This window comes from Ursus arctos, unplaced genomic scaffold (assembly GCF_023065955.2).
Source record: "Ursus arctos isolate Adak ecotype North America unplaced genomic scaffold, UrsArc2.0 scaffold_24, whole genome shotgun sequence".
Taxonomy (NCBI): domain Eukaryota; kingdom Metazoa; phylum Chordata; class Mammalia; order Carnivora; family Ursidae; genus Ursus; species Ursus arctos.
In genome coordinates, this window is record NW_026622919.1 from 14,705,470 (window position 1) to 14,729,641 (window position 24,172).

At 53.7% G+C, this 24,172-nt stretch overlaps 3 protein-coding genes and 1 long non-coding RNA gene across 19 annotated transcripts in view; 2 read left to right on the forward strand and 2 right to left on the reverse strand.

Moving 5' to 3' along the window:
* STRADA (STE20 related adaptor alpha) overlaps positions 1-1,681 on the forward strand; it is a 26,961-nt gene extending 25,280 nt beyond the window's left edge. For all 15 annotated transcript variants that reach the window (XM_057318074.1, XM_057318076.1, XM_044389142.3 and 12 more), the window contains 2 exons: positions 268-310; positions 609-1,681. In XM_057318074.1, the coding sequence (XP_057174057.1) occupies positions 268-310; positions 609-761 (196 nt within the window). In that variant the 3' untranslated portion in view covers positions 762-1,681. The remainder of the gene's footprint in view (positions 1-267; positions 311-608) is intronic.
* Positions 1-3,081, reverse strand: part of LOC130544726 (uncharacterized) — a 10,096-nt gene extending 7,015 nt beyond the window's left edge. The window contains exon 1 of the long non-coding RNA XR_008961253.1: positions 2,404-3,081. This is a non-coding gene — a long non-coding RNA (uncharacterized LOC130544726). The remainder of the gene's footprint in view (positions 1-2,403) is intronic.
* A 1,106-nt stretch (positions 3,082-4,187) lies between these two features.
* On the forward strand, positions 4,188-6,626 carry LIMD2 (LIM domain containing 2). The gene is made up of 5 exons (XM_026512503.4): positions 4,188-4,316; positions 5,096-5,190; positions 5,377-5,421; positions 5,504-5,643; positions 5,719-6,626. Exons 2-5 carry the CDS (start codon positions 5,149-5,151, stop codon positions 5,876-5,878), a joined length of 387 nt encoding a protein of 128 aa, XP_026368288.1. The 5' UTR covers positions 4,188-4,316; positions 5,096-5,148; the 3' UTR covers positions 5,879-6,626.
* Positions 6,627-8,185: 1,559 nt separating this feature from the next.
* MAP3K3 (mitogen-activated protein kinase kinase kinase 3) overlaps positions 8,186-24,172 on the reverse strand; it is a 58,142-nt gene continuing 42,155 nt past the window's right edge. For both annotated transcript variants that reach the window (XM_026512501.4, XM_026512502.4), the window contains 10 exons: positions 20,869-21,002; positions 17,731-17,804; positions 15,722-15,789; positions 15,416-15,508; positions 14,635-14,826; positions 13,936-14,084; positions 13,141-13,272; positions 12,584-12,713; positions 12,068-12,245; positions 8,186-10,970 (listed from right to left, as the gene is read on the reverse strand). In XM_026512501.4, coding sequence (XP_026368286.1) covers positions 10,742-10,970; positions 12,068-12,245; positions 12,584-12,713; positions 13,141-13,272; positions 13,936-14,084; positions 14,635-14,826; positions 15,416-15,508; positions 15,722-15,789; positions 17,731-17,804; positions 20,869-21,002 — 1,379 coding nt within the window. In that variant the 3' untranslated portion in view covers positions 8,186-10,741. The remainder of the gene's footprint in view (positions 10,971-12,067; positions 12,246-12,583; positions 12,714-13,140; positions 13,273-13,935; positions 14,085-14,634; positions 14,827-15,415; positions 15,509-15,721; positions 15,790-17,730; positions 17,805-20,868; positions 21,003-24,172) is intronic.

Consider the following 24,172-nt stretch of genomic DNA (forward strand, 5'->3'; position numbering starts at 1 on the left):
GGGGGGTTGGGGGGGGTCAAAAGCCGAGTTTGAGAGGATGCCTCTGTCCTGTAAAGGGCTGGATTCCTGGAGGAGTCCTGAGCCCTTGTGGCCAGAGGGATCAGCACAAGGATTTGCTAAGCAGCCAGCCGGGGTAGCTCTGGCTGTCGTTTTTTGGGCGGGCTGAGGGAAGAAGTTGAGGATGCTTGAGGATAAGGTGTAAGCAGCAGGGTTCTGGAAGTCTGGGGCACAGGGGTGATGCGGGTCTCTCTTCCCCTTTCTCTACAGACCAAGTGCCAGCACCCTCCTGAACCATTCTTTCTTCAAGCAGGTACAATAGCACTTTCCCGAGGCTCCCTGGGTTGGTTGGTTGGTTGTTGTTTTTTTTTTCCCTTGCCTGTGCTTCTAACTACCCTGCACCCCCTTGGCTTCGGGGTCCTTAGGTATATTCTCCTCCTCCCTTAGAATCAGAGAAATGGCCATGTGTCTGAAGCCCCTTAAAGGCGCTGCTCCTTCCTCTCATAGAGATTTTTGGCTCTAACAGGCCACCTGTCAGGAGGCCACTTGCCCCACGGTGTCCTGGGACCCAGAGCAACAGGCTCCACCCCCAACTGTCTCTCCTCTCTCAGATCAAGCGACGTGCCTCAGAGGCTTTGCCTGAGTTACTTCGCCCTGTCACCCCCATCACCAATTTCGATGGCAGCCAGCCTCAGGATCACAGTGGAATCTTTGGCCTGGTAACAAACCTGGAAGAGCTAGAGGTGGACGACTGGGAGTTCTGAGCCCCTGAAGGATGTGTACATCCTCCATCCTGGGACACGTGAGCCCCGGGGGCCCCTCCTGAGGGCTGGCCACATTCCCACCCTCCGGGGTGCAGACTGGGTAGAAAGGACATTTCTGCCAGGAGAGTTGGCCACTTACTCACTGGGAGAGAAATTCCTGGAGAGAAACCTTCTTTACCGCTCCAGGACTTCTGAGACACAGGGGAATCCCAGCAACCAGTGAGCAGAGGCCAGGAAGCTGACATTCCATCCTGGGAGCACAGGCGACCTCTTCAGAAGGAAGAGATGCTGTTCTGGCCCCGGATGGCTGAAGGCCAAGCCCAGGGTTTGACTCTTCAACCCAGGGGACTGTGTGACTTCCTTTTCTCACTCTTGCTGTCCTGCCAGGCTGTTCCATTCTCTTCCTCTGCTCTCAGATCCTATAGGTCCATGGAGGGGCAAGCAATAAGCAACCTGCCCTCCACCCTAGTCTCCAGACCTCGCCCTAATAATTGAAGGGAAGCACCAGGTTAAGGCTGGGCAGCCCCTCCTTATCCCTCTCATTGCTTGGGCCACAACACCTAAAACCTCCCATAGCTCCTCCGTGTGGTTCATCCCTTTCCCACCAAGAGTCCATCTTACTGCCTCCGGCCTGCCGCCTTGAGGCTTTCTCCAAGGTCACAATGTCTTGCCTAGCCTGAGGACTTAAGTCCTTATGCTGCTTTAGTTTCATCGCCAGAACAAATTAAAAGTTTTGGAGAATCCATTGCAGAGTGGCATTGCTGTGTGCTGGCCATACAGGCTCAGACAGGAGTCACCCAGCCCCATGTTCTGCCGACCCAGAGTGGTCCCACGAGTGCATGCAGAAGCACAGCCGTGACCACTTTCATTAGAGAGCCTCACAACACATGTAATAGATTTGTTTCCTCACCATCCAAAAATGTGAGACTATTCAATTTAGCCTGCGGCCATCAATCAAACCACTTTGGGGGTGGAAAGGTCTAGGTGCTTAAGACTAGCCCTTCCGCAAGACCACTTCTGGGCCACTAGGAGTCCAGGCATAAGAGGCTCATCTTTGGCAGGAAAGGAGGTGAAGGGTTTTGTTCTGTAACATGACTTGCAGTGTCTCCTTACCCCTGGAACTAATACCCAAAGAGCAGGTAACCCAAGAACCAGACCTGTCCCCTCTGTCATCCTGGCTGGCGGCCAGCGAGGCTGGGCAAGGGGGTGATTCTGACCTGGGTCTCCATGGTGCTTCTCAGCCTACATGGGCACCAGCCTGGCACCTTCACCCCTGCGGTTCCCTCAAGAGGCAAGGTGCCCTTCTCTCGCTCAGGCACTAAAAATGTCAGATTAAGGAAGTGCCCCTCCCTCTTCCCTGAAGCTGCGTTGAACCCTCAAATGCTCTCACTTTCCCTTCCCTCAGAAAATTTAACATCAGCTTAAAAACGAAAAGTAAAAACCCTCTTCCTTTGGGCAGTTACAGGGGTTGAGGTGAAGAGAATGGACACGCGCTATGAGGCGGAGTAGGGAGGCCAGGTCACCTTTGTTTCCAACCCTCCTCCTTACCCCTGCCCAGCTCATCATTTCTTTAAACCTCAAGTTCCCTTTTCTCAACACCCTTATCAGCCCGTTTTCTTTCCTTCTGAACTGCTTTCTTCACCTTGTTGTCCGTTCCTCCTCGGCACCCAAGCTGCTGCTTCTGAGGTGGCTGCCCGCAGTTGCCCCTGCAGACCCATCCTGGGCAGGGGAGGCGCTCTCCGGGCACAGGTGGCGAGACAGTGCGAGCTGCTGGCTGCGCCTAGTGCTCCTGGTGCCGGTGAGGGCCACACAGTCCTGCCCCACTGCAGCCACCTTTGAGAATCTGGTGACCGCTGTGCACACTGCCGGGAAAGAGGCACAGAAACACAATGTTAGAAGTGCCGCACACACACCCCAGCCCCGGCGTCCTGGGCCTGCAGCTCCACCCAAACATAAGTCTTCCTCTAGAGAGGGGCAGGAGGCTGGGGAGAAAAAGCCAAGCGCAGCTGCGAGCCCTGAGGGAGCCAAAGGAACAGCTGGGGGCTGGGGAAGCCTGCTGCCTTCCTCTGGCCCTCCCCTGCCAGGCACAGAGGCGCTGAGTTGTTCTGTTCCCTGACACGCGTGGGGGCCGCGCTCTGGAGCCACTAGCTCTATTCCTGCCACAGTGTGGGAACGAGCCATGTTTAGGGCTGTGTTTGGTGGAACAGCTTCCAGCCGGACGTCAGGCAGAGCCTAGCAGTCCCTGGAGCTAACGAGACCCGGGTCTCCCAGCACAGGTCCCTCCAGGAAGCCGCTGCCCCAGGTGCGCAGCACAGCTGAGGCTCTCCCCCACCAGTGGGTGACGGTCACCTGCCTCCTGTAGTGCGGTGTGCCGGAGCCATGGCAGCCGCTGGGCCAGAGGGGCAGGAAGTAAGGAGCCAGCGGCAGGGGGCCTGGCTTCTGGCGCCAGCCCTGCCTCTCTAGCTTTGTTACTTGGAACTAGGCACTTCGGATCTTCAGGCCTCTCTCCCTTGTGTTAAAGGGTGTTAGGGTGCGTAGAGTTTTGCTTGTTTGAAGGATGGAAATCTCTTTCCCCGAAGGGAGTGCCCTCGATTTCTCGCAGGCAACCGTGCCCGCCCGCAGGAACTGGGGGGAGGGGGTGACTAAGGCCACAAAAACCGGCCACAGAAACGCTTTAGGACGGTGGGCCTTGGAGCCTCCCTGGGGCCCCTGTCTGTGGGGCCGCAGGAGAAGGCGCTGAGGGGAGGTGGTCCTGTCGGACCCGTCGTGCAGACCAGCGCGCGGTGAGCCGGCGGCCCAAGGTGACAGAACACGGGGACGCCGGGCTTCGCAGCCTCGCGTGGCGTGACCGCGTGCGGGTCGCCGCTGCCATCTTTCTCTGGCTGCCGAGCGGGAGCGGCCTCTGGCGGCGGGAGGACTCCGCGGCCGGAGGGGGCGTGGGATTCCGGACGGGGCCGCCCCCGCGGGGTCTGTCAAACCTCGGGGCCCGCGGAGCTCCGGGCGAAAACGAGGGCCAACTGGGGAAACTGAGGCAGCGAAAGGCCCAGAAGCACCCCAGTGATCCTTTCCCGCCGCAGGGGCGTCGCCGGGAGGGCTATTTGTCCCGGGACCCCAGGCGTCACAACCTGAACTCGTCCTCGCCCTGAGGCGCGCGGTACCCTCCGGCTCCGGTCCCTTTCGGTCCGGAGCGGGCCGGCGGGGCTGCCGGCTTCCCGAGGCGGGCGAGCGCGGGGCCCGCGGAGATGGTGCTAGTGCCCGTAGCGCGGGGTCGGGGCGGGGGACAGACAAAGGCAGGGGACGCAGAGCGAGGGAAAGACAAAGCGCAGAGGGGGTCGGCGGCGGCGCCGGGGCCCCGGAGGCGGCTCCGGGCGCTGCGGAGCCAATGGGCGGGCGCGGGGCGGGGGCCGGCGGGGGCGGCGCCGCGATAAGGCGGTGGCGGCGGCGGCCGCTCGGGGACCACTGGCAAGCGGCGGCAGCTCGCGCCCGCGCCCTCCTCGCACCCGAGGCGCCCCCAGGAGACCGACCCCCCGCCCCGCGGCCCAGGCCGGGGCCCCGGTGAGACCCGCGGGCGGGCCGGGGAGGGGGCCTGCATCCGCCTCACAAACCCGGGCGCTGAGGTGGGGGTGCCGGCGCGAGGGCCGCCCCCCGCGGGGTCCCGACGCCCAGCGCCTCCCCCGGTAGCTCTCGCTACGGGGCTCCGGGGCTCCGAGGCCCTCGGCCGCCCTCCCGGGTGGGCCTCCGAGCAGTGACGGAGCCGAATCCCCCTGGCGGGGTCCCGGGTCTGGGGTCCCGTCCTCGCGGGCCCCGGGGCCGAGGAGCGGGGCGCGCGGGCGGCGGCTCGGCCGGGCGGGGCGGGCGGCGCAGCCGGGGAGCGCTGTCCAAGGGCTGGGCCGGCCGAGCCGGGAGTGCCCGCGGCCTCGGCAGCGTCGGGCAGGGGTCATGCCGGGCCAGCGGATTCTCACCCACGCCCCGCCCGGCCCGCCCGCCCCTGACCTCCCCTGACCTCCCCTCATCCAGGCGGGGTCCTGGGCCGCGGGGCGCTCACGGCGGCTGCGCGGCGCCCCCTCCCCCGGCCGCTCCCGGCTAACTCTGTCCCCCCGACACATGGTTCCACTCAGGGACCCCTGTCCCTTGGGGAGCAGCGTGGGGGGCGGGCGGGCGAACGAAGGGGGAGGTGGGTGAGGGGCGGAAGTGGCAAGACCCAGAGCAACAGGAAATGACTTAGGGAAAGTCCCAACCGCAGCCCCCCAGCCCCCTGCCTGTAAACACTCCCACCCCACCCTGCAGGCTAGGGAAGGGCTTGTGGGGCCCGACCGACCGACTTCCCCTTGCAGAACCCAGCGGGTGCCGCGTCTCCACCTGGGGCCTCCATCACCCCCACCGAGCCATGTTCCAGGCTGCAGAAGCCGCCCAGGCCACCCCCTCTCATGTAGGTGATCAGCGGGGCGGGAGGGCTCCTCTTCCGCAGGTGTCTGGCCTGAGGGTGAGGGGGTGAGGGGCGGCAGGTTTGCCACCCTTTGCCCCACCCCCCCACGCTCCTGGGATCTGGGCTGGTGACCGCTGCAATGGTCTGGGGCATCCCTCTGACCTGGCCCTGACTGGCCCTCTCCCTTAGGAAGCCAAAGGCAGCGGTGGCAGCAGCACTGTCCAGCGCTCCAAGGTAGGGCCCTGAAAGTGGAGTGTTGGGGGGAAGAAGGGATGGGCATGGGTCAGGCCCCTGGCTGACTCTCTTCCCTGGACAGTCCTTCAGCCTTCGGGCCCAGGTGAAGGAGAGCTGTGCCGCCTGCCAGAAGACTGTGTACCCCATGGAGCGGCTGGTGGCCGACAAGCTCATTTTCCACAACTCTTGCTTCTGTTGCAAGCACTGTCACACCAAGCTGAGGTGCGCCCTTGCCCTAACCCTGCCCTTGCCTGCCAGCCCTGACCTGACCTGACCACAGTTGTTCTGCTTCTGCAGCCTGGGCAGCTATGCAGCACTGCACGGGGAATTTTACTGCAAACCCCACTTTCAGCAGCTGTTTAAGAGCAAAGGCAACTACGATGAGGGCTTCGGCCGGAAGCAGCATAAGGAGCTCTGGGCCCACAAGGAGGTGGACTCTGGCACCAAGACGGCCTGAGGCCTCTCTACCGTCCACTGTCTCTGTAGAAGAGGGCCTGCAGAGGGGCAGTGGGAAGGGTGGGAAAGAGATTGGACCCGGGCTCAGGTTGGGGGGCAGGGTGGGAGGGGGATAAGGCCATCTTGCTCAGGCAGAGGGTTAGGGGGACAGGGCTGTGCTCCAGGATACCTTCATTCTCCCTGGGGGGGGGGGTGGTTTGGGAATCAGGATTGGGGTTTGCTCACCACCCTGCTTCCTACTTCTTTCAGCCTACCCCACCTCACCACCCTGGCCCCCTGGGAGGCCCCCAAGCCCAGCTTCCCTATCTAGGTGCCTTTTCTCCAGCAAGGAGTCACCACGCCCCCTCAGGGTCCCAAGCTCCCTCACTGCCACCTGGGGCCCTCTGTGGCCCCCATGTCTCCCCATCTACCTCTGCCCTTAGCGTGGTCCTGAGCCATGGAGACCGGAGGAAGGAGAGCCCGTGTGCCCTCGCTGGGGCTCAGAATGCCCACCAAGGCCCTGGGGAGGAAGGGAGGGGGAAGTGTATTAGCCCTGCCCTCCCCTGAAAGGCGAGGCAGGGCATGCCCGGTGGGGCTTGGGACCCATCTTGCACCACCGGACTCAAGAAGCGGAAGCTAAAGCACCCGCCAGGCTGAGAGCCACAGAGACTGGCTGGGGGCTGGCGTGGGCCACACTCCTCTCCTCCCCTGTTGCTGCCGGTTTCTGACTGTTGTGATCAACCCTGTTTTAAACATGTTTTAACAGATTCTGACTCTGTATTATGTGGCCTGATGGGGCGGGGGGCAAAGGGGGGTCCTTTGTGGCAGGAAGGATGCAGACTTCTCATGCAGAGGTGACAGGGGACATGGTCAGCCCAGAGCACTCCTGGCCTTGATTAGGGTGGGGGTGGGGCTGGTGATGGGTGTCAGGGAAATGACACCAACCTGAGAAAAAGAGGGAGCACTCCTTTTTCAACAGTCAGGCCTCGATGCTGTCATACCCAGAGTGGTTTTAGAACTGAAACTCCACTTTGCCCCTCAGCTTTGTGTCGGTTAGGAGGGTCAGGATGGGGAGCCTGGCTGGCTCAGTCAGTAGAGGATGCAAGTCTTGATCACAGGGTTGTGAGTTCAAAGCCCACTTTCAGTGTGGAACCTACTTTAGAAAAAAAAAAGAGAGAGAGGGTCAGGCCATCAGTAGATGATGGAGCCTAGCCTCACTTCACTTCAGTATATTGGAAGGCAGGACCCTTCTGCTGAGTCCTTGTCTGGACCACTCTTGCCCTGGAAATCGGCAAAGGATGGTGGAAACCAGCAGATTCAGCAAGTGCTGCTGAAGGTTCTCTAGTTCGTTGTGTCCTTCCCCATCTGTCATCTTCCCCTTGCTTTTTCAAACTCTGGGGAGTGGGGCAGCCATGGTCACCGTCCCAGGTAGTCCAAGGAGAAACAGCTTATCTTCTCCTCTGAGAGACAAGTTTACAGCAGGGCAAACACGGCCAACTTGGAGGACCTGAGACACCTCCACCCCCACCCCCACCCCCAGAAGATTATAGGCAGGCAGTCTGGGTTGTCTGTTCCAGAACCAACTGTCCTGATTTCCCCAAACTGCCCATGGGCTACATGAACTGGTGGAGCAAGAGGGCTGACTCCTGGGGGATTTGCTGCTACTGCACCCCATACAATTCCTTAAGTTCCTAAGTGACGCCATGCCCATAGGACAGGGTAGGGGGCGGGTTTTCAACTCTGGTGGCAGATGGGCCACTGGGCTGTGTTGAGGTAGACAATGCCCCTTGAAGCAGCAGAGCTAACACTCAGCAGATATGGCATTGGGTCGTCAGCATGAGGAGAGCTGAGAGCCTCATTCAAAGCAGGCCCAAATTCTGCACTAGAGGCCTCAGATGGGGACAAGGATGGGTCTCTCCCTGCTCTGAGCTTAGCACCAGCAGCAGATAGACCAGGAGGAGAGAACAGAGAGGTGGCTCCTGGAGATGCCTGAGCCCTGCACCGGGAAGACTACTAGATGCCATGAAGTTCTCGGACCCCGGACACTGGTGACACTGGGGCCGGGGGGGGGCTGACATACCACCTTGATAATCAGCCCTGATAGAAGCCCCCTCAGCAGAGCTCCTGGAAGTGGGGAGAGTGGGGAGCCACCTCTGAGCCAGCAGTGGTATCAACCAAGTCATCCCATCCTAGGACCCCTCTTAGAGTCCTTTCAAGTTCTCTGCTGAGGGATCCACACTGGTTACCAGGCACGATACCTGGCTCCTCCTGGGCAAACACCTACTCTCTCCACTACCCAACCAAAAGCATTGCCACAGGACCCCTTGGGTATAAATGATCCCTTTTATTGTAAGTAATGCGCGACACTGGCCTGGCTTTGCACTGCAAGCCCTCGGTCGAGATATAGTCAAATAACTATGGCTGCAGGTTCTTCTGCACGATCCACAATTCAGACACAGACACAGAGCTGAGGTGGGCAGGAGGGACAGGAGGGCGGCGGAGTGTAGACTGTCCCCAGCCCTGGCCTTTCCACGTAGGTTTGGCCAAGGCTGACAGCCCACGGAATGATGAGCAAATGGCAGCATGGCCCTTCCCACAGCAAGCCTGGGGCTGCTAGGGGACTGCCTTTCAGAATCTTCGGGCCCAGGCTGTCCTAGGCCCACAACTTGTCATCTGGGTTATTTAATATAAAGACAATAAATTAAAATTAAGCAACAGCTTGATCCTGAGGATGCTGAGCCAGCATGTCCACAGTTTTTGGCACACAAAAAAATCAGGGTCTTTTGGTTTTTTTTGGAGTACGTTTGTTGGCCTGTTTGCAAATTCACTTTTAAAACCCATTCCCTGTGAGGTAAGACCCCAGGAGGTGGGGCTCTGTGAGAGCCTGAAGCTGGGACACAAAGAGTCGTCTTCTCGGCACTGGCACCGTGCTCTGTTTCCTCTTGGGGAACAGGGACTAGGGACAGGGGTATGGGCCCAAGAAGAGTGCTACAGCCATCAGGACAGGGTCGTGGAGAGGCTGAGCTGCCACATGGCGGCTTTGGTCAAGTTGAAGGGCCAGTCTCCACCCTGGGCTAGGGCCGAGGTGGAGACAGGAGCACATGCTCACTGTCTTCAGAGGGCTGAGCTGGGGGTGCCTGACAGAGGCCCCTGGGGGAAAAGGATGGAAACAGAGGGGCCCAGGCCCAACTGGCACCGTGCAACACACATTCCTGCAAAACCAGCTGCTTTCATTTTCTCTTCTCTCTCTTGAGGCGTCCATCACCTGTAACAATCTAGAATTGATATATATAAAAACCATCAAATATGATCTGAGATATAAATTAACAAGTACAAGGCCTCACATTACATGATGTGAAAAGGCTAAAAACAGCGATAGAAACTACATTCATAAAAGTGCATCGTCAACAAACAACGAAGGCTTTGGCTTGTTCTGGTGCCCGTGGGAAAGTGGGCATGGCTGGCAATGAGCTGCCTGGCGCTAATCCCCAGCTCCCCGGAGAGGCCCATCCCTGGGCACTGGCGTTGTTGTTGTTGTTGTTGTTGTTGTTGTTCCTTTAATGACAACTCCCAAGGAAACTGGGTGTTGGGAGGGAGGAGCTCTAGCAATAGGCACATTTTGGAGGGGAGGGGCCGGAAGAAAGGACCAGCGCCCAGGCTGAGGTAAATAAGGCCAACTCTAAGCTGCTTGGAGATACTGGCTCCCTGACCCCTGCTACCACTCCTCCTCTAAGGAGGGAAAGAGGCTGAGACCTCATGGGGATGGGCAAGGCTGGCCAAGGAGGAACAGAGATGGTAGTTTGGGACACAGTTGGTGACATCATATGGACTCTCCCTTCTACCAGGTGGAGAGGGCTCTGGCTTAGCAGGGTCACGACTCACAAACAGCCTGATCCAACCTCCCTGGCTATCTACAAGAGCCTGCCCAAGGGCTCAGGGAAGCCAGCTGGGTCAGATGCCCTCACCACGCTGTCCATCTTCCTTTCTGATCCAGTGGGGGAAAAGGTGCCAGGTCAGGAACACAAAGGCCATTACCTTTAGCTCTTTCCAATCCAGCCCAAGGCCCAAGCCCACAACAGGGATACTCAGAGCCCAAGGGTACACAGTCTCCAGTTTAGAAACTGGGTACAGCATAAGAGTGACTCCAACTTGTAAAACAGAGACAATTGCATTGACAAAACTGGGTCTCCCCGCCTAAGTGGGGGCAGTTCCACATCTCAGGCCCCTGCTGGGGGGAGGGGGGGCGCAGGGTCATGGGGGCAGGCAGGATGGGCTCCTCCTTCCCTGAATAAGGCAGCATAACATTTGCTTCATTCATCTTTGGTAAAGGACAGGGACTGGCAAAACTGACCTGGGGGCTCTGGGGAGAGCGCAGCCCCAGCCTCTGCCTTCCATTGGCTGTGGGATGCTGGGCTTTACCTCAGGCTTGGGTGGGCTCATCCAGCCCAGAGATGCCCTGGTGGTCTCCAGACATGGGAGGAGAGACAAAATAACACTCTGAATGAAAGTAACACTATTCAGACCCTCGTGTCCGTTCTGTGCCCCCAGACCTGTGAGGCTTTGGTGCTGATTGCAGTGTCAGGACACAGCCCTGAGGGTAAGGCCCTCAGCGCTTTACACACTGTCCCTAGCCCCTTCCCCTCCACGCTGAGCTTAGGATGCTGGAGCTCTCGGGTCTGGCAGGCTGGGGGCTCCCAGTCCTTGAGGCTGCAGCTACTCTGCCCTGGCTCTGAGCCCCAGTGGTAGAAGGGGCACAGACGAACGCTGGTTGGACTGGAGCTCCACGGTCCACAGCGTTGCCTGGGAGAAGCAGCAACTTTGCAGAGCCCCATGGCAGCCCTTGCCCGTGCAGCAGGGGCAGCTGGCAGCAGTGTGCCTTGAGAGCTCAGTACACGAGCTGTGCAAAGTGGTGTGTGAGCAGCTCCTCGGCCGAAGGTCTCTGGCGGGCCTCCACAAAAATGCGCCTCAGGAAGTCCCGGCCGTGCTCAGAGATGTGGGAGGGCAGCTGAGGATTGGTGGGCTGGGTTGCAATCTTGAAAATGGCGGCCATGGCTTCATACTCTGCCCAAGGTGGTTTCTCCGTCAGCATCTCTACCACAGTGCAGCCCAGGCTCCTGGGAGAGAGAATCACTTGTCACCCCAGGCTCCCTGACCTGCCCACCATCATGAAAGGAGGTGCCTTTCTCCGAACACCCTGAGGCAGGATGGGGCAAGCTGAGGGTTGACACCTCTGTAGAGGGTCCCCAAGGCCTCATCAATGAGGGCTTCATCAACCTACACCCACTCAGGTGAGTCTTGAGATTGGGGAAGAGACCCCTTAGCATGGACAGAAAGAGCTCTGAGAGAACCATGTTAGTTTCTTATTGCTGCTGCAACAAATTACCATGAGCATAAGATATAACAAAAATTTCTTCTGGAGGTCAGAAGTCTAGAACCAGTCTCAATGGGCTAAAGTCAATGGGTCAGCAGGGATGGTTCCTTCTGGAGGGTCTGCTTCTAGAGGCTGCCAGCACTCCTTGGTTCACGGCCCCTCCTTACACCACTCCAGTCTCTTGCTTTCACTGTTCCATCTCTTGCTACCCACTCTCACCAGCTGCCTCCCTTTTGTAAGGACACTGGCAATTACACTGAGCCCACCTGGATGATCCAGGATAAACTCCCCAATTCAAAATCCTTCAATTAAGCATATCTGCAAAGGCCCTGCTGCCACGTAAGGAAACATCAACAGGGCGTGGAGTTATGTGGGCATCTTTGAGGAACCATCACTCAGCCCACCACAATACAGTTCTGAGGGGAAAAGACACTCTCACAACTTCCAGGCCCTTTCAGAGGACGCACAGGAAGTGAGGTAGAGTAAACACAAGCCATCTGAACGCTAGGAGAGGAAGAAGCCTGCTACGATTCAGAGACTGACCCAGGCCTTCAGACTGGTGCTACTTCTGTTAGGAATTTAGCAAACTCTAGGGATGTTTTTCATGGCCCAAGTTCTCATCAACAGCAGATAAGGTGCTATTTGGGGTTAAAACGCAATGCATTTGCTGTATGTGCTGGGGCAGGCACCGACATCCTGGCCTGGCTCCTGGCCTGGCTGCCAAGAGGTGAGTCTCCTCTTCTTCCCACCACACCGCGAAGCCCCCACAGCTCATTTCTAAGTTAGAGTCACGACAGCCCAGACATGGAGATGCCATCCCAGCATGTCCCCAGCACTCACCACACGTCTGCCTTCCTTCCATAGCCCTCACCGCTGATCACCTCAGGGCTCATCCAGTAGGGTGTGCCAGTGACTGAGCGCATGCCTGTGCCTGACATGCAGATGGTCTGCAGGCGCTTGCTGGCTCCGAAGTCCCCCAGCTTCACGTTCCCGGCAGAGTCTCGGAGGATGTTGGCTCCTAAGGCATGAAAGGGCAGAGGCTGCAACCCTTGACCCTCCGGGCATTTTCTACCATCCACCCTCTTCCCCTCCCTCCCAGGTCACGGGGTTGCTGGGGAGGATGGAGACTACCATGCATCAGACATGACGTGCACAAAGCACTACTGGCTCCGCCCTACAGCATGAAATGATCATCACCATGGCCAACATCTGCACAATACCCTACAAGTAGTTTCCCAAATTGCTCAACCAATCTATACCAATCCCCTAAGGAAGCAATTAGGGTCTCACTTTTCAGAAAATTCAGAATGGTTACGTGACCAGGTCTTGGGGACCCCACAGCCTATGCCTGCTCACCCTTGATGTCTCGGTGAACGATCATGTTGCTATGCAGGTAGGACATGCCCTCCAGGATCTGCCGGGTATACTTGCGGGTCACACTCTCTGTCAGAGCTCCGTAGGCCTTCAACTGGTCTTTCACTGAGCCCTACAGCCACAGGAGTCAGAGGGAGTCAGCTCAGGAAAGGGCAGAGAGGGGACAGCCAACCCCAGTGAGCGATGCACCAGGCTTTGCTGGGGGGTACCGGGCAGCTTAGAGAACAGTTCCCTTAAGCCACGTATGAGCTAAATCCAGAAGGGAGGCCCCTCTGCTCCAGGAACAGGTGGTCCTTACTGGAGAGTGCAGCCTCCCTCTAAGCCTCAGGTCAGGGTGGCCTGGGACGCTTCACATCCCACACCGTCACCACGGCCAGACGCAGAGCTCTCCTGACTTTGACCATCACCTCTCATTTTCCCCCTGAACCTCTGGCATCTCAAGTGATCAGAAGCATGTCCAAGGGACCCCTCCTCCAGAGCCCGCAGCCCAGGTGTGGGCCTCTTTTGTATGTGTCCCACATGCACTGAGGAGCACGTACCCCGGGCATGTACTCCATGAAGATGGTCAGAGTCTTCTCGGCACGATCCCGCAGACAGCCATAGTATTGCACTATGCGCTCATGCTGCAAGTTCTTCAGCAACTGGATCTCACATTCCAGAGCACTCACCTCCTAGGGGAGGGGCCCAGTGGTCACCTTGGCTTGCAGGGCCCCACTTCTGCCCACCTGGGATCAGCTCAGCTTGCCCTAATAAGTGACCTCAGAAGAGTCTGTCTGCCTTGGGAACCTCAGCTGGAGCAAAGGGGTACTCTCTTAACCGTCTGGCCCTTGGACACAATGTTGGGCGACCCATGGGACAGTGGCACTCCCATGCTGGAAGAAGGCAGACAGTGGGGTGGGAGAATGGGTGTAGGTGCTTAGTTAAGGTAACTGCTGCATTTGTCCACTCAGAGTGGAGTGTAGGCCATACCCAAAGTTGAACTCCAAAGATAAACAAACTCCTTCCTGGACCGAGGGCTAAGAGGCATCTGTTTGGTGAGGGTGGGCAGGTACTGCTCTTTGTGGCACTGGCCACTGCCTCTCAGTTCGGGTGGTTTGGTACTTTGGCATCAACTCAGTTCTTCATACCTAATCCCTCACCTAGGGGGTCTAATGCTTCTTTGGACCACAGTCCCTCTGCCCCATGGCCATGGCCAGGGAGGAGAACAAGGGAACTTGGAAGGAAGAATGATGGGGGAAACAAGCTGTAGCTTCTTGAGCAGTTGATCTATGCAGTGAGACAGGAATTCCTGTTAAGGGGGGAAAGTGGAAGCCAGACCATGGGGAAGGCAGTACCTTGCTTGTCTCAGGGCTGTCTGGGTCAAATTGGACTTGCTTGGAAGCAAGTTCACGTCCTGTGTCCACGTCATAGCACAGATAGACCCTGCCGAAGGCACCCTGGCCCAGGAGCTTCCCACGGCGCCAATTGATGGGGGCACTAGGAGCTACAGGAGAACAGATGGAAAGAACATTAGCTCAGGCACATTATTTACTGAGATCTTGCCTTGGTTTCCAGAGGCTCTGTGATGGGACCTCCAGCTCAAGACCCCCTCACTCAGCACCGTCCGGCCTCTCAGCCCAGCATCTCCACCCCATCTGGAGCAGGCTCGGTGCCCTGATCAGTGGGACCATTAGGTCCTGAGAGGCAGATGACTGGCTACCGTCATGGTTAAACACTCCTCTGAACTGACCAAATATCTTTACTACCTAAGTCCCTAAACATCTGAATATGGCAAGGACTGAGGAGATTGTTCTTCCATTTAAACACAGAGACTAAACACCAGAGAGGGGAAGTGGCTTGTCACACAACAGTGGAACGAGGCTTAAGGTCCAGGGGATCTGCTGCTGACCCACAAGCTCTTCCAGTGTGATGAGGATGGGCCAGAGCAGCCTACCACTGAGCTGAACAGCCCAGGGGACCTCTGGCTACCTGCCCTGCCGCCTGTCTGAGCACCCCCCTGGGCAGTCTCCTTCTGGCCAGGGCCCACTCCTCACACTTGGTTGGCACATTCCTCTCTTGCACAGAGAGGGCATTCTCGCTGTCCGCACTCCGCAGGCGCCCTCTGGGGTCCAGGTATTGCACCGCCAGACCCATGTTCTCGCCATTTGTGCTCAGAGACCGGCTGGACGGCACCAGGGTAAAGAGGTTGCCTTGATGACGCCGTATTCGTGGAAACGTTCTTCTGCCTGAAGGGTGCAAGAGCCAGAGTAAAGCAAGTCAGACCCCTGGCCACGAGGCTAAATGTGCGAACCACATCATCCCATCCACCCTTTTACCTAATCCTTGCCAGAATGGCTAATGTCCCAAGCACCTTGAGAATCAGGACAGAGGCAGGAATTAGGGAGCAGCCAGGGATGGTTCAGGAAGCCCTGGCCAAAGGTAAGGCACCTCGGGCACCACATCACTTGCAGGGCTAATCCACTGCTAAAGTCTGTCTTCCCTGGCATCCTAATCCTAAACCTTTGTGGAAGCTCCATTCTGTCTGCTGCCATGGGGCAGAAGAGGGCGCTGGAGAGCTGGCACCATGGGGCATGCTAGGGATTCAGATCAAGGACAGTGTTCCCAGTGGCAGCATCTTGGTTTCCAAACACTGTCCTTCCGCCCATCTCCCCTCAGTCTCTAGTGCCTCAAGTCTTGGCACAGCTCCTCAGGAATAAAGAAAACATGCGGTCTGGAGGGCCTGGGCCTAGCCCCTGGCAGGGCTTTTGGGTGGCAAAGCTCTACCCATGTCCGTTCTGAGGCAGCCAGCAGGGGGCAGGGTAGAGGTGTACTCACCCTCATTGTAGTCCTTGTGGTGCACAGACACATGGTAGCGCCGGGGGTAGGTTCCACCTTTGACCCCTTTGTCGTACAGCTGAGTTTCCCGATCTGAGTTAGACAGAGGAGACAGAGGAATCGCTGGTTTCGGGGTAGGTCAATGTGTGTGAACCATTTAAGCCCCTCTGTCACCTGAGACGTCAGAGCCGCAGGCCCGAGGAGAATTAAAATACAGTCCTGGCTTCCCAACTCAGCTAGCAAAAGCAGAATGCCCCAGTCCCATCCAGACACCCTGCAGTGCTCTTCAGGCTCTGGGAAACTCACCCGAGAATTCCTGTCTGTTGTCTGGGAAGCTCTGGGCTCGGGACATTCTCGATTTCCGGAAGGATGGGCTGGAAAAAAACAAAATGAAATCACAACGTAGGCATCAGCCTACTTGGAAAAGCTGCCCACCAGGGCAGAAGGCAGGATATCCAGATGGATTCTCTTTTCTAACTCCCTCTGCATCATTACATAGAATAGAAAAACCAGAAAACAAAATATCCAGACTGCCTAGCTTACCACAGTGCCTGCTTGGCATGTAATCTTTCCTCACAGTTTGGGAGGGAAGCAGAATTTGAGAGAAACAGCCCTCTTCTGAGTTTGGCCTCCTACTTTCTCTTTAGCAGTCTGAGGTCCAAATCTGACAGAACCTGGAAGAATCAACTCCTCCAGCCCTCACAAACTCCAGCTCGGAGTTTGGCACACCACTTTCTCTTCTTGCCCTTTCCTCCCACCTTGGTAACAGGCGAAGAGTTGCAAAACATCCCTTGTCCACAGCGGTAATAAAAATAGCAACAACACCAAGCATCTTCCTTTCAGACTAAGCACCACCATCCCACTTTAGAGACAGGGAAACTGAGGAACAGAGAGGTTAAGGGAAGCTACTTGACTTATACTGGATGGAGATGGGATCTATGTGGCTACAGATCCCATAAGGAGGAGAGGAAAGCACTATGCTCAAGTTAGGCTGGGCCTCAAGCGAGTAAGTCCAGGTCTCTGGGTGTTACTCCCAAGGAAATGAAAACAAAGCATTGGAGGGACAGAGGCAAAACCCAAGGATCAAGTGGGTACGCTCAGCTATCTTTCCTAGAATTCACCAGAATGGTCTTCTACCTTACACGTGAGAGTGCCTTTTGAGAGGGCCACGGGTCAGAAACGGTCAAGGTAATGACATGGGGGCCGTCCCCTACTTCACAACTACTAGACCTTCCATGGTCTTGTCCTACTGCCCGCCCCACTCCCCACCCCTGCTTGGCCACAAAGCTTAGGAGATAATCCAAAGCCAGAGTCAGTCCCTGTCCAGGCAGAGTCTTCAGTTTGTGGCAGCAACTCCTGGCACTTTTACCTGGGCCTTCTTGCTCCCCTGGTTGAAGAGCAAGCCCCAAGCAATGCTACGAATTGGACACCAACAAGTAACTATGACTGTATTCTATGACGTCTAGAGGGAAGACAGTGCTCCTCAGTTTTCAGATCTGTTAGGAAAGACACAGTACGAATTTGGCCAGTACCCATGTGAACAATTAATCAGTTAAACAAAGGGGGGAAAAAAATTCCTAAACCTGCTCCATAGCCTCTGACTACAACCCTAAGCCCAGCCAGACATGATCAAATGCGCTATTGGGCATAACAAGGTCAAGATGAGAGACTGGCTGGATCAGTGCCAAAGCCAACTCTAAACATACCTCTGCTGATGGGTGAACCAGCTCTACAGAACCATTTGGTATGTAAGACAGCACTTGTTCCCTCCTAAAGTGTGAGGAAAGATTACACACCAAGCAGATAGTGCAGTAAGCTAGGCAGTCTGGGTATTTTGTTTTCTGGTTTTCTAACCCAGTTTCTAACTCCATCAGAAACACTTGGAGAAAAAAAAAAAAGGAAAGTAAACCCACAGGTGATAGTTCAAATTTTCCCCCAAAACACTGAAGGTTCACTACCTCTCAGGCCAGATCACAGATGAGGCCAAGAGCACAAGAGCAGCGTGTATTATACAGAAACTCAAAACATGTAAAGCACTTGGGATAACAGAGCAAGCATTTAATACATATGATTGCTATTATGAGCTACTATTACATTCACCTAATTATACAAACATAACATTCTTATGGTATTTGAAAAATTAAGGAAAGGGCTAGGAATCCCAGAAAGAGGTTTCTTTCCCAGAAGCATGATGTTTTAACCACGGACCTGCAGGCCAGCGTCTAGATCAGACATACTAGCTAACTCTGTTTCCTCAGCCCATCAGTCCCAAACATGCCTATGTACTAGCCCCCAAAGCAGCCACAGTCCCATACCTGTCTGCCGACCTGTCCAAGGATTGGCAGCTTCCTGACAAGGAATTCTCAGCACTGCTCAGGGGATCCAACATCTGCAAGGCAAGTCATACAATAAAACCCCAGCCGCAGCCCCAGTCCCAGCCAGGTGACTCAGGGCTTTATGGCCCAGCCAAGGCCAACAAATAGTCCTTTTTGTCAAAATATGAAAGTGCCCTTTCTCTGCCTGTACAGTGGGAAGAATGGTTAGGAAGGTACCATTCTCCCCCGTAGTTTGAAAGGCAACTTTCCAGGAGGGAGAAAAATGTCTGGCCGGCATCCCAAGGAGCTCTGCCAGGAGAGCAAAGCAGAGACGCTACTTCTCTTGTTGGCATTTTGTTGGCTCATGAACACTGGGAGCCTGGCACTGAAGCTGGTACTACCCCGCAGAGGCTTCCATGGCATATGGGTGGGACCGTAATGCTTCTGTTTACACTCCATAATTTAAAATTTACAGAGACAAGTATTGCCCTCATTCCACAGACAAGTCACTGCAGGTCTAGGAAGGTTAGGAGAATTGTTTCAAGTTATGAAACTAGTATTATGCAGTTAATACTGATGAAAAAAGTCCTACTTCCCGGTTCCCATATGGAGGCAATAAGTATCTATGTAAGTTAAAATGTTTCTCTAGCCCTTGGTCAATGCAGTAACAAAAAGCCTTCAGATTAGCTTTTTCTCCAACTAATCTCCCTTCATTTTGCTTATGGGGGTATTCTCTATCAGAGTATTCATTGTCTGAGATCCAAAGTTAAACATTACGTAGGGAAGCAGAAATCAAAATTATGAAAATTCACTAACAACTTTCATAAAATTAGTTTCCAACTCAAATTATCCCTTCCTCAAATTATCCCAAATTATCGCAGCAAAGGGGAAGTAAAGGAGGTTATGTTGTGTCAGCAAAAGTTTTGTTAGAAAAATTAAGCCAAAAAAATTAACATGAATCATGCTTTTGTTCATTCTAAAACTTAGCAAAGAGATGCAACTATTACCATTATCTGATGGGAAAAAAAAAAAAAAAAACCTATCTTAGTTTCACTTTTCAAGAAAGTCCCAGTTGAATATTCTTTCACTATATACTACACTGTTTTGGTCTCTTTTAAGTGGATTTATCTTGAATGGCTGGTTACCAGGAACAATTCACTTTTTTTTTTTTTTTAAAGATTTTATTTATTTATTTGACAGAGAGAGACAGCCAGCGAGAGAGGGAACACAAGCAGGGGGAGTGGGAGAGGAAGAAGCAGGCTCATAGCAGAGGAGCCTGATGTGGGGCTCGATCCCATAACGCTGGGATCACGCCCTGAGCCGAAGGCAGGCGCTTAACCGCTGTGCCACCCAGGCGCCCCAGGAACAATTCACTTTAGCTAAGGGGAAGGACCTAGGCATTCCTTCTTTGGCCTCTTTCTAAAAAACTGTCCTCGCTAGGAGTCCGATACTCCCACACCTTCCAGGGATAGGCAGGTAAAGCAAAGATGTAAAAGGACCAGGATATAGGGCCATGGGGAAGGATAGAGACCAAAGGCAATGAACTCATTTGCATCTCTGAGATTTTATACCCACGTCACCTCTGACAGAGCTGATGGCCAGAAGTGCTCTAGTTAGAGAAAACAGAAAGGATGGTCAGTAAAATACCCAAGGAGGGAATCCTTAACTAAAAGCACTCCAGGTCACTGTTCTAAACATAAATTTATCTGGAAGCAGGAGTTACAGAAAAGAAAAGCAGCAGTGTAAACGGCTTCCTTCTCAGTCTATGTAGTTTGGATAATGCTTTATAGAGATTAGCTATCACCAGGAAAGAAAAGTTTTAAGAATCAGTTTTAGGGGAAAGAAAAGTGACAAAGATCAGTTTCCTGTAAAATCCCTTATGTGGTGGTGCTGGTCCTTCTGTGATGCTATTGCTCTTAAGAAATTTCCCCTTCCCAGACCAAATCTTAAAAATTTATAAGAGTGGATCTTTCTCTTATGAAATCAAAGTAAGCTCATTGAAAAGACCAGGATGAAGCCAGAGATCTCACTCTTGCTGAGTTCACTGAGCCAAAATGCCATTTTCATCAAGTAAGCCACTAGTTAAAAAGTTAGCCATTAAAATGGGTTAGCCATTGTGGTGGGCATACCTATCTAAGGTGGCCCCACAATGAGTCACAGTCTTGTATAAACACCTCCCCTAAAGTATGGGTAGAACTTGTAACTTGTTTCTAGTCAACAGACTATGGCAAAGAGGGTGGCATATTCATTTCCATGGTTATGTTACATTTTACGACTCCATCTTTACAGACTGAAGCAAGAGATTCTCCTTCTGCCTTGAAGAAGCTGCCATGTTGTGAGAGAGCCATGTTGCAAGGAACTGAAAGTGGCTTCTAGGAGCTCAGAGTGGCCCCTGGCCAACAGACAGCAAGAAAACGGGGACCACAGTGCTAATAACAACTGCCAACAAACATGTAAGCTCAGAGGGGAACCCCAAGTTCCAGAAAAGAATGCAGCCTGGCTGACACTTGACTGTAGTCTTGTGTAACCCTGAATGGAGGATCCCATTAAATCATGCCTAGGTTCCTTACCCAGGGAAACTGTAAAATAATAAATGTATGCTGTTTTTAAACTGCTAAGTTTGTGGTAATTTGTTGTGTAGCAACAGATAAACTAATATAGCTGTCTACCACCATAAAAGCTCACCCAAAATAACCATTTCTACAGTGCAATTTGGATATGGCACCCCCCTACCTTTCATCAAGAAATAGCAAAACTAAAATATGGCTGATAAAAAACAAAATCTGTCAGTTTAGGATTGGTCATATGTTAAACTCTGCTGATATCACAGGTGGTTGTAAGGAAGTATTCAAATAGCATAGTGATGTTCTGCGGGGAGACCAGTGAGAGGAGCATAGCTTGTCAAATTTGTCAAATGCTTATCCAACACCAAGGAAGCTGGGTAGTTTACACACTGTCCATGGCAGGAATTAATACTTGGCCCCTAAAAAGGAATAATCCGTATTTGGGCAGGCTTGGTTTACAAAGGAGCTACTGGATGGGGTTCAAATCCCTCAGCTCTGCACCATGCCCACTGAGAAGCCCCATTATAACCTTGGTCTTACACACTCCAAGGCACATCCCAAGCCCTGTACTCACACACTGCTCGCTGGTCTCTGGGATGAACTCCCCCTCGCTGTTGATGCTGGTGTAGGACCCCTGACGGGCAATGCGTTGCTGCCGCTCAGGCACGTAGCCAGGGGGAGGTGAGCTTCGGCCAGGGTTCTGGGAGCCTAGAGCACAGAAACAAGACCTTTTACAACAGAGCCCAGAATGTGTGGCTGAGAGCAGCATATAGGGTACCAGGTAGGAACTCAGCAGAATTCCATTCGTTTCCTTCACTCTATGAGGCAGATACAATGGGTTAGACTCAAGATCCATTCTACCCTTCTAGTATGCCTTCCTATACTTCAGAAGTTAATCAGCTAAAAGCTATTATTCCTAAGACCCTCTAAGGTCCGGCCAATCAGATGCACTTGTGTGAGATTTAGATGGCTTCCTGCTGCTCCTACTGCTCCTGGGCATAGTCATGGAAGCCCTGGTTTTTCTGATGCAGCATGAGCAGAGGTCCCACACCTGGCCTCCAGTTTTCCTGAAGTCAAGACGCAGATGCAGTCCTCCCTATGCACATGGTGTGGACCAGAGCACTGGGGGAATGTGCTTCTGAATCTGGTAATTTCCTGGTTACAGAAAGGGTAGGAGCTCTGTGGTGTCTTAACCTAGAATCTATTTCTTTCTCTCCAATCACTTTATATGCCCGGATGTGCACTAAATCTCTTCTCCCCAAAACTAGTTAGAGTGGATTCTACTCTGTGCACCTGAACCGTGACCAATATACTTTGGAATGAAAAGGTATTACACACTTGACCTAGAATGAACCAAAAATGTCTCTTGTAAGGGACTGATTAGAGAGAAAGAAAAACTTATTTATTGATGAAGTCCCAGACAGTGGTCCAAACTATCTCCAGACAGGATGAACTGCCCCCAGTCTGTTACATGGAGTATCTAGGTGAAGTCTCCCTGGGATAAAATATCCAAGGCCCTAGACACCCATTCTCTCCTTTACCAGCTACTGAACTCTCCCCTGGTTTTACAGGTAGCATGGGACTTGCTCACATGAGGCCAGCACTACAGACCCAGGAGGGGCTGGGGGAAAATAGCAAAGGTTTTCTGAGCTTTTATTTCCAGCCAGAGACTTTCACTTTTTCCAATACACATTGCTGCCTGCAGAGAGCCAGCCCTGTTATCTGATGGGCAGTGGGCCAGGGGCTATTGTGCACAGGCCCACAGCTTGGGGCAGGAAAGGGAAGTCTCCCCAAACCAATGGCTATCAGAGGAAGCAAATGGAAAAACCAGGAGTTGGCAGAACTGCTCCAGAGCATTTTCAGTTTTGTTTTTATCTTCAATTCAGAAATTGGGGGCTAGTGAGACACACACCAGCAATCGAGAACAAATGAGACAGGGACCTTAACAGGACAGGATACTGGACTGCAAGACTCACTGCTGTGCCCACTATTTACCAACAGAGACAGCAGTGAGCCAGACAGCACAAACCACAGTACTATGCAAGACAACTCATTCTGAGCCTTAGAAGGCAGGCATGGTAGGGATGGCAAGCTCTCTGGGATGCCCTTCCCTGGCATTCCAGCCAGATTTTGCTCTATTCTTATGGGGCCGTTTGCGCCAAAGGGCCCCGTCAGCAGCAGCTGAAGCAACAAAGCAGAGTAGTCGTCCTGTGTTCAGAGCGGCCCACAGCTCTGCGCGAAGGTGTTCTACACAGGAGGAGAAAGCCAGGGCTTTAGCTGCTGACTGGCTGTGCTCCTCCCAGGGCATGCCAGCTCTCTGCCAGCTCCTTAACCCATAGTGCAAAGTCTGAGCAAAACTCTCACCCAAAGCTGAAAGACTGGCTCTCAGATTCTAGCCCTTCTCATAGGAGACTCCGGTCAGGAAGCTGATGCAGTCAGGAAGTTCCCTCCGCAGGGAGTTCTAGGGTTTGGGGTCAGTGTTAATGTGCAGGTCATTCCAAGTACAAAGAGATAGCTCTTTTGGCCATCAACTATTTTCTCTAAACCCTGCTGTCTCTTGCTGGGCAGATGAGATTGGGGGAGGAATCGACTCTTTTTTTCCTTCCTCAATGGGAAATCTTAATCAGTATTTTTCAGTGCTCACACTGGACCAGGCTGTGCAGAACAGTGCTTCTTAACATTTCATCCCACAAGACCCTGAGAACATCCTAGATGTTTCAATTTCCAAAATTCCCATTTGATTTTGAAGTTGCCATCACTACTAAATAGTTTCTGGTCTCATCCAGCATCACAAAAGAAAAACCCCGTGGAAGTGAAGGAAACTGACCTATGTGATGGCGGGCTCTGCCCTTCTACTGCACCAGGAGGGGAGGTCTGCACTGCACACAGCTCTCTCACCAGCTGCTGCCAGGGACTCCCTGCAAGTCACCTCGTCCTTTCAACACTCTCTCGAACCCCTCTCCTCTCCGAGGAATAGGGCTCCCCTCCCCTTGCCAAGGCATTAGGCACCCTCTATCTGCACTACCCATGTCATCTGCAACAGGAGTTGGCTTCCCCACATCCCCTTGGCACCTCCTTCAATCCCCTTTTCAGCTGACTTTGCACCTCCCTTCTTCATGAGCATGCTCAGATCTCTAGCTTACAGTCTTGACCTTACTTTTTGCCTTTCCTGTAAGCCACTAACCGACCTCTGTTTTTCTTTCACAGCCAAACTCCTTGAAAGAACTGACTGCCTCAGCTCCCCCACCACCTATTCCTTAGGGGCTGTAATCTGGCTTGCCTCACTGTGGGACTGCAGTGGCAAGACAAGGAGCGAGATGGAGTAGGAACAGAGGCAAAGGCACTTAATGAGATGCATTAGACCCAACAGGAGTCAGAATGTGGCAGGGACAAGTCCTGCATTTGAGGCTTGGCTGGGTGGCTTAAGGGCACCACCCTACATATTATGGGAAAAATGGTGCTTGAGCTCGGCTTCAAAGGTGGACAGAATTTCTACAGGCAAAGATATAAGGAAGGGCATCGTCACGTAGGGAAATTCCATCTGCCTTGTCTGAAGATCTCCCCATGGGGTCTTTCTTTTGGGTTAACTTATTACCTAGTTGTTGTTTTTGCTTGTTGCTTGTTTTCTTTTTTAGCATGAACTAGTTTAACAGACTAATTGGCTTGAAAAAAATTAAAATTCAAGGTATGTATATTATGATGGGGAAAACAAAAAGCAAACAGGACAGGTGGTTTCAAACAGTTGGAAACCTATCATATGAAAGATGTTATCTATGTATCTGTGTTGGTCAAGACAGCAGTACCAGACTCACTGGGTAAAGTGAGGGAAGGCAGATTTTCAATTCAATATAAGGAAGAAGTTCAAAGAAACAGCATGG